At 40.6% G+C, this 13,674-nt stretch overlaps 1 protein-coding gene across 11 annotated transcripts in view; it reads right to left on the bottom strand.

The window, feature by feature from the left end:
• CADPS (calcium dependent secretion activator) overlaps positions 1-13,674 on the bottom strand; it is a 485,320-nt gene that overhangs the window by 238,851 nt on the left and 232,795 nt on the right. For all 11 annotated transcript variants that reach the window (XM_082638330.1, XM_082638328.1, XM_082638325.1 and 8 more), the window contains exons 5-6: positions 10,850-11,083; positions 5,341-5,462 (exon numbers count right to left, since the gene is read on the bottom strand). In XM_082638330.1, coding sequence (XP_082494456.1) covers positions 5,341-5,462; positions 10,850-11,083 — 356 coding nt within the window. The remainder of the gene's footprint in view (positions 1-5,340; positions 5,463-10,849; positions 11,084-13,674) is intronic.

The following is a 13,674-nucleotide window of genomic DNA, read 5'->3' as shown; positions in this document are numbered from 1 at the left end:
ATTCATGGCTGTAGCCCCAGTACTAGTTGGTCACAAGTAGAGCACCCATGTACACTTGTTGAGGAAATGTAAGTACCTACCCTTCACATCATTCCCTTATACCTAAATTTCAAAGGGGCCATTCAGGAAATGTACTCTGTTTCCATTTAAACCATTCCAAGTACACAGAAAACATTTTCAGCTAAATTGAGGAAGGAAGTACCATCAAGAAGATGATACGTGAGGAAAGAAATGGGAGGGCATGACCTCCTTTTCTAACTTTGTAACTGACTTAATGTGGGACGATTTAATGGAACTGTATTTCTATGAATAATTTGGGCATAATAAGCTGAACCCACTCTGAATTGTGCCATTAGGACAAATAATATATTTCACAGAAGAAAAATGTTATAGAAAGTCATTGTGTTTTATTCTTTTTTTTTTTTTAAGTATGTTCTCATCAGATAAGATGCCATTAGAAGATGCTAGGGCTATAGCAAGATTTACCTGTTAGGGTATTTTATTTTCTTATTCTCTTGGAATATGGCAGGAAATGGTTTGATTGTATCTTCAAATTCTTGACAGTAATGAAATCCATGTATCATAAAGCCCATGGTTTGTCAGAGAATAATAAAGTTGTTACATAATCAAATACCAAGTGGCACCCTTGGTTTCAACTCAGAAGAATATAATTTCAGAGAAGTTAGCACAATATTGGGCTGCTAACTCAAACTGCCTTTCTTTTCAGCAAAATCACTTAAATTTCTCTTGTATTTAAGTCCTCAGGACATGCTTTCATTGGAGATAACATGCACTGTAAGAAAACACTGAGAAAGACAGTCATTTGGGAGTATATTTTGTACTCAGGGAATGTATCAGGTTTCCTTACATCATTTCTCCCAAATTAAAGTAATTTGCATATCACCTTCCCAACCTATGCCATTTCCACATAGCAAACAAGATAGTTTCATGATAGCTTATCATATCTAGGTACCACCTGTGCTATTTTTTACTTAATATTTTTTTAATTTAAATTAATTCACTTTCTCCAAATAAAACATACAGATGGCTAAAGAGAACATGAAAAGATGCTCAACATTGCTAATTATTAGAGAAATGCAAATCAAAACCACAAAGAGGTATCACCTCACACCAGTCAGAATGGCCATCATCAAAAAAGTCTACAAGTAGGGACTTCCCTGGTTGCACAGTGGTTAAGACTCGTGCTCCCAATGCAGGGGGCCTGGGTTTGATCACTGGTCAGGGAACTAGATCCTACATGCATGCTGCAACCAAGAGTTTGCATGCCACAACTAAGGAGCCTGCAAGCTGCAACTGACCCGGCACAACCAAAATAAATAAATAAGTAAAATAATAAATATATATATTTAAAAAGTCTACAAGTAATAAATGCTGGAGAAGGTGTGGAGAAAAGGGAATATTCCTACACTGTTGGTGGGAACATAAGTGGTACAACCACTACGGAGAACAGTATGGGGTTTCCTTAAGAAACTAAAGACAGAGCTACCATATGACCCAGCAATCCCACTCCTGGGCATATACCTGGAGAAAACTCTAATTCAAAAAGATACATGCACCCCAATGTTCATATCAGCACTGTTTACAATAGCCAAGACATGGAAGCAACCTAAGTGTCCATCAACAGACAAATGGATAAAGAAGAAGTGGTATATATACACAATGGAATATTACTCAGCCATAAATAAGAATGAAATAATCCCATTCACAGCCATGTGGATAGACCTAGAGATGATCATACTAAGGGAACAGTGTCAGAAAGAGAAAGACAAATACCATATGATATCACTTACGTGTGGAATCTAAAATATGACAGAAGTGAAACTACAGTAAGGATGAGAGGGGGCTACACACACACACACACAGCCATGTTTTCCAACCACAAAATACATCTCACTCACGAAAACAGCCTTCTTATATTATGCACCTAATTCAAAATGATCACTTGGGGGCAAGGCCCTGGTTATAAGTGAAGAGGTGACCTTGATAGAGGAGGTGACAGAGAGCTTGGACCCTCCATTGCTAGGTTTCAACAATATAGAACAGCATTTCCAACGGATGCTAATAGGTGGTAGTTGAAAAAAGTTTGGGAAACTCATGAATAAACAAAGGTAAAAAGGTTTATTTTCTGTAATTAAATCCTCAAAGCCTTTAAAATGCCAAAGTACGCTGTGAATAACTCAGAAAAAATGTAATGTCTGGCATTTCCCAGCCTCACTTGACCGTAATACTGCTCTCCCCATCCTTGTTTTTCTTGGAGTAGTCTATATATTAGAGTTCTAAAAATCACTCTTGGACAAACTGGGTCATGCAGTGTACTCCTGCATTTGTGACTGTACTTGGAAAAAAAAAGAAAAAGCCAAATTCCTTGTAGACCCGTGATAGGATAAGATATTAGAGTTCCAGTTACTGGGTAAAACACTTGGTAGCAGCAACAAGAGAATTTATAAGCAGTAAATAAAACAGGCTTGAATGGAATCTTGGTTTTAGAATGTATCAATAAAGTATGGACATCAGCTAGCTGTAGGAATCGTCAAAGACAAGAATCAGAAGATGAAGAGGGCAGGAAAAAGGCTAAATTTGTCAGATGATGAAGTGGAGTTATTAGGACACATGAAAGATGACCCTCCAAAGGGTACTTTTTGGGATAATCAAAATCAAGTAGCAGAGATGACAGCTAGAGAGCAGTAATGGGAAAAACTGTGAGTAGAAGCAGGGAGGAAAAAGAGAAGAAATATAAGCTTCAAAGAAAAGAAAGGATGGAGAGGATGCAGAACAAGTGCAAACATGAGACGAGGAAGAAAATGCACCTGCACAAACAGGCTCATTCATCCTCTCAAGACAAAAGTGGAGGCAGAGGAGAAGTATTAGCAGTGAACTATGACAAAGAAAACAGCAAAGAAGAGAAGTGGAAGAAGAATTTGGCTTTAGAAGGCAGCTGAGTAGAGATTATAAGGAGAATGTATATATTAGAAAGGAGAAAAGAAGAGACAAGAAGAGACATGAATTTTGGTAGATTTCATACTCTGGGTATATCTCTTTGAGATACTCTAGAAATGGCAAATACAGGGCACGTGTACCTCTTCCTGTGTGAGTAGATCATGCATTATTTTCCTCTGAATACAGACTTGGCTCCAGAACACTTCTCAACACAGCACTTTGGATAGCCACTACAGACTGATTTGACTTGACACGAGTTATGAAAGTTGCGTTCTTACTGTATTAAAACACAAACAAACAAGCCCTCTGTGGGGTTTTGGTAATACCCCCTCACTGACTGAAGAGGAATAAAAAAATTATACTTCTTCAGTGTGAGATGCATTCATATGGACATAATGCATGTGGATGGATATGAATAAGTGTATATGTGAAATATAAGCATATCAAGTAGTTAGACCAAAGCATTCCATATTTATTTCTAATCTGAAACTCTGTTTTAAACATTCATACGCACATGAAAATCAGCTCATCATTTACTCTGGTAACTGAAACCCAATAAACTGAATACATTTTTAGTTAAAATAGCCTAAATGAAACAACAGCCTGTTAGAATAATCAGAGCTTTCTCCTTCCTTCTCTAACATATGATACCATATTGGGCTCAACATCTTAAAAGGTTAGCGTAAACACCAGAGAGGTTTTTCTTCCCCCTACATTACACATTTTTCAAAGGCACATATAAATAATGCAACAGCATAATAGCATTGATTATGATCGGGCTGTGGTGACAGTTGGGGGAAAAACTGGGATTTTTATCAATGGTGGTAAAAAAGGAGTTGCATTCATTTTCAGATTGAAACTCAGTTTACAAAAAGGGAGGAAGGATGGTGTGTGACAAGTTGCTTTGGTTTCCATTTCCTCCTCCATACACTTGTTAATTTCACCCAGATCTGAGCATCTGAGGCCTTCCTTTGCCTATTCATGCAAAGAACCACTTGAAGGCATAAAATGCCCTCAGATTTTTCTCTAGTCAGGGAAACATTCAGTGCTTTCTTTGAACTATTTTGTTTGAACATCCTGGTACGTTATTCCTGTTCTGCCAAACAGCTCATAGTGCTTTGAGGGAGGAGAGGCAGCGAGCTGCCATTATGGGTTATCCTTTTTATGACTTTCTTCTGAATTAACAACAGTAAAAAGAGATGCTCATTAGCCTTGGCTGGCTTAATTGAGACAGAAAAGAAAAGAAGAGAGGCGGTGGGGAGGGAGGAAAGAGAGTGGTGATCTCTCAAGAACTTTTGCTGCCTGAGAGTCTATTGACTCTCATCATCATCGCTCCTGGGAACCAATGCAATAGAATACTAACTGGTCTACTGCATCGACTCTGGCCTTCTCCACTGCAGTCAGAGTAATCTTCTCAGAACACATATCTAATCATACATGCCCATCCTTTCTCTCCGGGGCCTAGCAAGGTCCTTCATGGTGTAGCCTCTTCCTGCCTCACTGGCAGCTTATGGCATACCTCGTTCTCTGGACTCCAGCCCCACTGGCCTTCTTTCAATGCCTCCTTGCCACAGGGTCTCTGCTGACCACAGGGCCTTTGCACAAGCTGACTCTGCCTGGAATGTTCTTTCTACTCCCAACCCCTTTGCTCAACTTTTAAATATCAGACCAAATGTCTTATAACTCCTCAAGAAGGCCTACTCTGACTCTGTCTCCACAAACTGGTTCAGGTCCCCCTGCTGTCTCCTCACAAAGCACTCTTTCTTTCTCAGCATTTATATCTATTTGTAACTATAAATTTGTGCAATTATGTTTCTGCTCCCCCACTCAACTATAAGCTCTGTAGGGCAACAACAGGGACTATTTTCCTTTCCACTGTTCAACAGCACCCTGTACACAGGCACAGTGAGCATTTGACAAATATGTGTTGACCTAACAAATTAATAGGTTGTGCCTAATGTAACATACTGCTTTGCTGATATAGTCGTAACTGTGGCACAGAGAAAGATTTTGAAAAAAAACTGTACATACCATAAACCAAATATTATTTGGTAAATATAATGAAAACAGATTTCTATCAAACCCTCCTACACATCCTATTGAAGCCTGCAGGTTGTGACTAAACTCTCTAAGGTGATACATAGAGCCTCCAGAAAGGAGGCTGTGTCTTAAATTTCCTTCTGTTCTCCTCTCTGAAGGAGTTGGAAACCTTATTAAGGCTGCCAAATAAAAATGTAGTCAAGTCATTTTGTTTGGAAAATAAACAAGGTGTATGTCTCATATAACCTGCTGGGGAAACCAAACCTTTACTCTGCAGTTGGCAAAAATGGTGCCAATGAGAAGAATCTTCTGGAAGACGAACCATGGAGAAACATAACTTACGTTGGTTTTGAAGCCTCAGCCTGGTCGGTCTGTAGTTTCTCTCCTCCTTCCACCTCCATCGTGCAATATACAATGCGATTTGGAGCTAAGGATTTGAGGCCTTGGACTTCCATGATCACCACCTGGAAACAGAGTCACACACAGCAGAGGTTATTGCCAAAGTCTATGGGCAGCATCACCCGGGGAAAATATATACATAAAAAGTTACAAAAAACCCAACAGGTATCTGATGGTTTCTATCAGGTTTCTACCAGCCATGCTGGGACAAGTCCAGCATGAAGATACAATTCTTCATAGTGTATCTCATTGCCTTGCAGATGGAAAGACAAGGTTCACTAACTTAGATGCTCATAGGAGCTAGAAAGGTTATATGAAACGGGCTACTCTTTTCTGTATTAAACACATACGATGGGGACTTCCCTGGTGGCACAGGGTTTAAGAATCCGCCTGCCAATGCAGGGGACACAGGTTCGAGCCCTGGTCCAGGAAGATCCCACATGCCACAGAGCAACTAAGCCCGTGCACCACAACTACCGAGCCTGTGCTCTAGAGCCCATGAGCCACAACTACTGAGCCCGTGTGCCACAACTATGAAGCCCATGCGCCTAGAGTCTGTGCTCCGCAACAAGAGAAGCCACTGCAAGGAGAAGCCTGTGCACCCACAACGAAGAGTAGCCCCTACTCACCGCAACTAGAGAAAGCCCACACCCAGCAACGAAGACCCAACACAGCCAAAAATAAATAAATACATACATAAATAAAAATTACACACACACAAACACACAAGATAATTTTTCATTTCCACAAGAAATAGACTCTCCTATTTAAAAAATATATATAGTCTAGCTCTTAACTCATAATGTGATGGACACATAGGCCAAGGAATTCACTTTCCTCTTTACAATAAAATAAGTGATAACACAAGTGCTAAGATAAAGGGCAAGTACCATTTAGCATGAGAGTCAGAGATACAATAGGGAGTAGTGGAGACTGTGGCAAATGTGAGCACTCCATTTAAAGGGAGCAGCTGCTACTCAGTTGCAGCCCATTGTTGCCTTGTTTTACGCCAGTCCAGAGTTGCCAAATACTCCAATTTCTCTTACTGGGAAATGGAAATCTGAATCAGAATCAAAGTCAGAAATCTGATTTTGAAATTTTGACAATAATTTTAAAGGAGAGAAATAAAATACACAAACTCTGTGCAGGCCAACGTTGTTGGGTCAAAAAAAAAAAGCCTGCAGTTGCATACTCTTTGTCTAGACTGAGGGAAAAGGCTAGTGTTTTGATGGAACAAGTTATATCATTTACAATTCCTGGCATTTCCCACCACTACCCTCAAACTCCATTCAATCACCTGCTATTTTCATATTTAGTGGTAGGTGCTGCCACTCATCAGAGAAAAGGGAGAAGAGAGGAGAGACATTGATTTAAAAATTGGAAACAAATGACTCAGAGATCAGAGATCTCTAAAGACCAAGGTATATTAAAAAAAAAATTACTGGACTGTACTCCAAAAGAGGTAATGGCATTACACAAGAAGGATGTGGGTGCGCAAAAAATGTACGCTTTTTTTTTTGTGTGTGTGTGTGTGTGGTACATGGGCCTCTCACTGTTGTGGCCTCTCCTGTTGCGGAGCACAGGCTCCGGACGCGCAGGCTCAGCGGCCATGGCTCATGGGCCCAGCCGCTCCGTGGCATGTGGGATCTTCCTAGACTGGGGCACGAACCCGTGTCCCCTGCATCGGCAGGCAGACTCTCAACCACTGCGCCACCAGGGAAGCCCAAAAATGTACGCTTTTTAATGGGCTTGATGCAAGGAAGTACAATAGGGCTGGCATTGAATCAGGATTCACAGGTCAGTTTTGCTGCTTAATAGCCCAGGGGTTCTCAAATTAGTGTGAATCAGAATCACCTGGAGCGCTGGTTAAACCAGATGTGGCTGGGCTTCACCTCCCAGGTTGCTGACAAGCAGGTCTGGGGTGGAGCCCAAGACTTTTCATTTTTTTTCTTTTTTTAAAAAATTGTGTTGGAGTATAGTTGATTTACAATGTTGTGCTAGTTTCAGGTGTACAACGAAGTGATTCAGTTGTACATATACATATATTCATTCTTTTCCAGATTCTTTTCTCATATAGGTTGTCCCAGAATATTGAGTAGAGTTCCCTGTGCTATACAGTAGGTCCTTGTTGGTTATCTATGTTATATATAGTAGTGTGTGTATGTAAGACTTTTCATTTCTAACCATTTCCCTGATGATGTGAATATTGATGCTGCTGATCCAGGAGCCAGGGTACTACTCATGTGATGTTGGGCAGATCTTGACCTTGAAGTCACTGCACTTTTCTTTCAAATCTCCTGAGCCTCAGTTTCCTCATCTGTATAGTGGGGATAATGATACGTCTTTTCTCTCTCTCTCCATGGCCGTTGTGTGAGGATTATATGAGATGATGTATGTAACTGAAATTTTTACACTGGGTGGAAAGAACCATCAAATGAAAAGAAATGAGAGGCACTGGAGAAAGAATACAATTTTTAGAATTTTAAAGATGAGTTCAAATCCTGAATCTGCATTTTCACTAGCTGTATAATCATTTGCAAGGTTCTTAACCACTCCAAGGCTTTGTTTCCACATCTGCAAATGCCTTGAAAGACTGTTGTGAGGATTCACTGAGTGAATGATGGTGAAGGATTCTACAAATACCTATTATTTTTCATCAGAGCACTCCACCCACCCAAGGCCATGTCACTTGTAATCTTGGACCTCAGTTCTCTTACTCCAGGTAACTATTCTCTGCTGTCCCTTCTAGCCCTGCAATTCTATAATTACATAAAATATGTCTTGTACCAACCTGCAAATTCAAACCTAGTCTGCCCTGATGCTATGACAGGTCTCTCTCTCTCTCTCTTTTTACCCCCCTAACTGTGTCTGCCAAAACACATTGACAAATAGATACTCAATGCCTTTTGCTGGCTGGTTTAGTATGATGTGCAATTTAGTGTTCTAATTAAACAGTATTTGGGAACCCTACAGCATTTCATTCGGTACTTGTACTTACAAGTTACAGCCTGTTTGAATCATGTACGTCTGGGAGTATGGTTGGGGACTCACCCACATCTATATTTTAGATCATCAGCTGTGTAATATTGAGTACTGATGAAGAATTAGAAAATTGCAGATTTAAAAGCTTCATGAAATTCAATAAACCACTTTCCCCCCACCTTTCAGTAGGAAGACAAGAGGCAGTAGGGAATGAATTGCCACCTTTAATTGGCAATAATCAAATCCAAAGACACCTAAGAAAAAGCATTCAGTATCTCAGGTGGCAGTATTAAAAAAAAAGAAAGGAAGTTTGTGTGAAATTAAGCTGATGATTTTTTTCACACACCAAGTGCTCTATATTTAATTGAATACTGCCTCTTCCACCTGCAAAATACATGTTGAAAACCGTGTAATGTGACTATCTCAATCTGAACTGAGCACAGTAAAAACAAATTACCTGTAGTTAATTCACAGCAAGCCTTAATGATGTTCTCAAATATTAATTTAGTCTTTACAAATTTTAATTAAATCTATAGAAATCTGATCTATTCTCTTGGTTTCCCTAAATGTTGGATTATCATAAAATCCTTTTGGGGTTGAGCTTTCATATGCTAAGAATGGTTCTCAAACTTTGGAGTGCAAGAAGTACCTGGGCAGGGCTTCCCTGGTGGCGCAGTGGTTGAGAGTCCGCCTGCTGATGCAGGGGACACGGGTTCGGGCCCCAGTCCGGGAAGATCCCACATGCCGCGGAGCAGCTGGGCCCGTGAGTCATGGCTGCTGAGCCTGCGCGTCCGGAGCCTGTGCTCCGCGACGGGAGAGGCCACAGCAGTGAGAGGCCCGTGTACCGCAAAAAAAAAAAAAAAAAAAAAAAAAAAAGAAGTACCTGGGCAACTCATTAAAATGCACATTCCAGGGCTATACTCCGCCTAGAGCTCTTATTCCTGACAATTTTATTGAGGCATATTTTACATATCATATAATTCACGCATTTCAAGTGTACAATACAGTAATTTAGGGACTTCCCTGGTGGCGCAGTGGTGAACACTCCACGCTCCCAATGCAGGGGGACTGGGTTTGATCCCTGATCAAGGAACTAGATCCCACATGCATGCCGCAAGTAAGAGTTCGCATGCTACAACTAAGGAGGCCACGTGCCGCAACTAAGGAGCTAGAGAGCTACAACTAAATAGCCCACGTGCTGCAACTAGGGAGCCTGCAAGCCACACCTAAGGAGTCCGCCTGCCGCAACTAAGACCTGGTGCAACCAAATAAATAAATATTTAAAAAAATAAATTTACTAGGTTGTAGAAACCATCATCATAAATCAGTTTCAGAACAGTTTTATCTCCCCCAATAAGGTCCTTTATGTCCGTTTCTACCTCCTGCCCCAGGCAACACTAACCTAATTTCTGTTTCTGGTTATTTACCTTTTCTGGACATTTCATATCAATGGAATCAAATAATATGTGGCCTCTTGTGTCTGGCTTCTTTCACTAAGCATAATGTTTTGGAGGTTCATCTAAATCAAAGCATGTGTCAGTAGCTTGTTCCTTGTAATTGGTGAAGAGTTTTCTATCATATGAATGAACCACATTTTGCCCTTTCAGCAGCTGATAGACATTTAGGTTGTTTCCATTTTGGGCTATAATGAATAATGCTGCTATAAACATTTGCAAGCAAGTCTTTGTGGTGATGTGTTTTCATCTCTCTTGGGTAGATATCTAAGAGTGGAACTGCTGGATCACATGGTAATTTTATGTTTAGCTTTTTGAGAAACCACCAAACTGTTTTCTAAAGTGACCGCACCATTTTATATTCTCATCCTCTAGAACTCTGGGTCAACAGTTCTGGGTGGTGCAGGAAATGTGCATATTGAACCAGTTTTCAATAATTCTGATGTAGTTAGATCAGATCTACACCTTAGATTATATGTATGATAAACAAACATGTGAGTAAAAGTTACAGAGAAATATTGACATGTTGAGCCTTCTGCCACAGTTCTGGCCAAAATGGGTTCTTTCTTGGGATGATGAGACAAACTAAAAGAGTGTCCACTGCAACAAGGGACTCTCTAATGGGGCAGCCAGAGGGAGAGAGAATGGGAGAGAAAATTGACAACCCACCATGAAATGATGCTAGATTGCTTTTTTTGTAACACAGGTTGCCAAAATGTTAAACTTTCTAAATTGCACAAGGTATTTACAAAACCCTTAAGCACTGCTTTAAGTTGGGAAAAGTAATCCAACATTAAACTTAGTAAGTGGTTCTTAGGACTACATTTCCTAAGGAAAAAGTATGGTCTCCTGGAGATGGGAAATTACTTGTCGATTAGCTGAGCTATGCTTGGCAAGCTGTTATTTTAATAACTGCTCCTAGGGTGCAAGGAGGAAAACAAGCTGATTGTGATGCATCTCATCACCCATGTCCTGCCTGCGATGCCAGGAAACTTTAAAGGGTCTAGGGCTTTTACCTCCAGGGAGAAAGATAACACGACGTCTGACTTGGAGAGCTGGTTCTCACTCTCCTCACCCATGTCGATGATGGAAGCGTTGTGGCTGCGTTTGAGTTTCTGAAGCTTGAACTCGCCACCTTTGGAAACTGGCATGCTCTCCAAATTAGCCATAAGCAGGTTGACGGATGACTTCAGCTCTTCAATGTACATGTTTTCCATTTCTTTGGATACAAACTTGGGAAATTTGCGTTCCTTGTAAAGAAAGAGAAAGGAATGAGCAGAGGAGTAAACACATTCCAGAGCTCTGCTGACATCTACCACTAGTGACATTTGCCCAGATATTGTGGCATCGTGCTAGAAAAATGTTCAGCTGGGTTGAGTAGACAGCTGCCTGCCTTCTAGTCATTTATAATCTCTAACAGATAAGAAACACATACATAAACATATAGTAAGAAAGAGGCAAATGTTTTATTATATAAACTTTATTATATAAACTTTATTATAAAGTTCTATTCCCCCCCCCAAGTTTTCTCCAGCAAATTTGATCTATGGAAAGAAAAATGGGGTGATGTTCTTCAAATCCGGTCTCAATTCAAACAGTTTTTCTTTTTAGCAAAATGCAGCCAGTTGTTTTTAAGCTGAGGAGACAGAAAAGCACCCTATTTCTGGATATCTATAGAGATTTTCTCACATGAATAATTCAAAAGGAGCTCATCTGAGATGTTTCACACACAGCCTGTGGCTATTTCTAAGAAGAATAGTTAACTGTTTTGAAGAAAAATTGAAAAAAAAAATTAAAGAAGTGATGAAAAACATGATTAAAATTCCTTAGGAGAGAAGATAAAGCAATTCAGTATCAGAACTGAACTCCATATTTTTTCATTTCTTAAGAGTTCAGTTGTAATGGCAACATGCTTTAGCCAACTTTATACCTCTGAGTTGTCCAGGTGCCTCAGATGAATAGAGTTTGGATCAATCATTTCCCACTTGAAACATGAATGTGCTCTGCAGCCCAGCTCCATAAATGAGCAGGTGAGCGTCAAATCAAATCAGTTTGACTTTTTTTTTTTTTTTTTTTTTGCAAGTGACAGAAAAATCCACTTGAACTGGCTTAAACAATGAAGGCATGTATAGGTTGAAAATGTCCTAGGGTAGAACCAGCTTCAGGCAAGACTGGAATCAGGAGTCAGATAATATCATTATAACTGAGTTTTTCCTCCAAAACTTGGTTTGGGTTCTTCTGGGCTGGCTTCATGCTCAGTCTGGCTCCTTCTAATGTGACAAAAAGATTGCTAAAGATCTGTACCTCACAACACCACATCACACTATCTAAAGGAAGAGTGAACATCTCCTCCTGTAATGCTCACAGAAGATGGAGGATCTTTTATCTCAGAATCCTCACCTGAAGTCTGACTTATGTGCATACCCAGAACCAGTTTCCACGGACAGTGATGTCATGTTGAATTGCTTAGGCCTGAGTTATTTCCTCTGTCCCTGTGGCTCAGGGTAGAACTCCACCTGGGTCACACAGAACATGAATTGGTTTGCCAATTCTGGGTGGCAGAAAAATAAGATGTCTAATATGTGGGCACCTGACTTAAAGTCATCCAGCTAATTCTACTAAGTGGCCAGCAATCAACTGGATTTAATCTCTCAAGCAACTGAACTGAGAGATATTGAGTTTGCGATCAGTGGTGAAACTGCAACAGTAAGATCATAAAGATAGACTCTTGGGTGGTTGCCATATTGTCCATATTGGACCCAGTGAAAGCAGAGTAAGAACTTGACAAAGAGCGAGAAAGAGATGGGGAGATAGAGGGGGGAGAGAGACTGTGAGAGAGAAGGAGGGAGGGAGGGAGGAGGGAAGGAAGAGAAGAGGGTATTTAGAGTCACAGAAAGGAACTTTGACTTTTATTGGTTTTCTAATTCTAAGAAAGCCAAGTTATTCCTCTTGCAGTTTAGATCCTTGAGATTCTCTTATTTTCCTTTCAATACTCAAGACTCATATCTTCGAAACTTTTGCACTGTGGGCTGGCTTTTTATCATTCTTGGGCTCAATCAGAGGACAAATATGAGCCTCAAAAATGTGGGTATCCTTTATGACAAAGGCTCTGGGCTGCTGGGCCATCATCACTTAGAAAATATTTACTGCCACCCAAACTGTGCCTGGCACAGTGTTAGGCGTGGGGAGATCATGATGAAAGGATGTGAACTGTTCTGGAGCTTTACAGCTAGCAGAGAGAAAGATCTTTAAGGAAACGTCAAGGTAGATGCTTGAGGGAAGTAGATGAGAAGTGATCTCTTCCTGAGAGAATCAGGGGTAGCCTTCCGGAGAAGGTGACCCTCAGGCTGAGAGTCTGATGGATGAGGAACCGTTTGACACCGGGTTGAGTTGGCTGAGACAGGGCCACTTTTATTTGCTCTTTTCTGAGAAATAGGTAATAGGCAACCACGAATCCAAGAAGGTCTATATAACTGAATGTGGTCACAAAATACTTCCCCATCTTCTTTTGAATATGGTCCTTCTAACGAGTGAAGAGAAGAATGAGATAAGTTAATTGATGTTAAAGGCTGCCAAGCAGCACAGGTTACATACTAACAGCCTGAAGGCTGGGACACTGATCTATCTCTTTCCTCCTTGTACTGGAGCCCAAACCTTATAACTATAGGGGATATTGGAGGAGCTGGGTAAGTGTATCTTTGATTTTACTGGCAGCTGCTGGCCCTGCAGTTGCCATGGAGATGGAGAGAAAAACCATTGTGTCTGTGAAGTGGGTTCTCTTCTGCCAATCAGCCTTACTATCAAGTGAGGTCCCTTCATCACACCCATCTTTGGGACTCAC

Source organism: Mesoplodon mirus, assembly GCF_964341445.2.
Source record: "Mesoplodon mirus genome assembly, chromosome: 12".
Taxonomy (NCBI): Eukaryota; Metazoa; Chordata; class Mammalia; order Artiodactyla; family Ziphiidae; genus Mesoplodon; species Mesoplodon mirus.
This window is presented reverse-complemented; position numbering and strand designations above follow the sequence as displayed.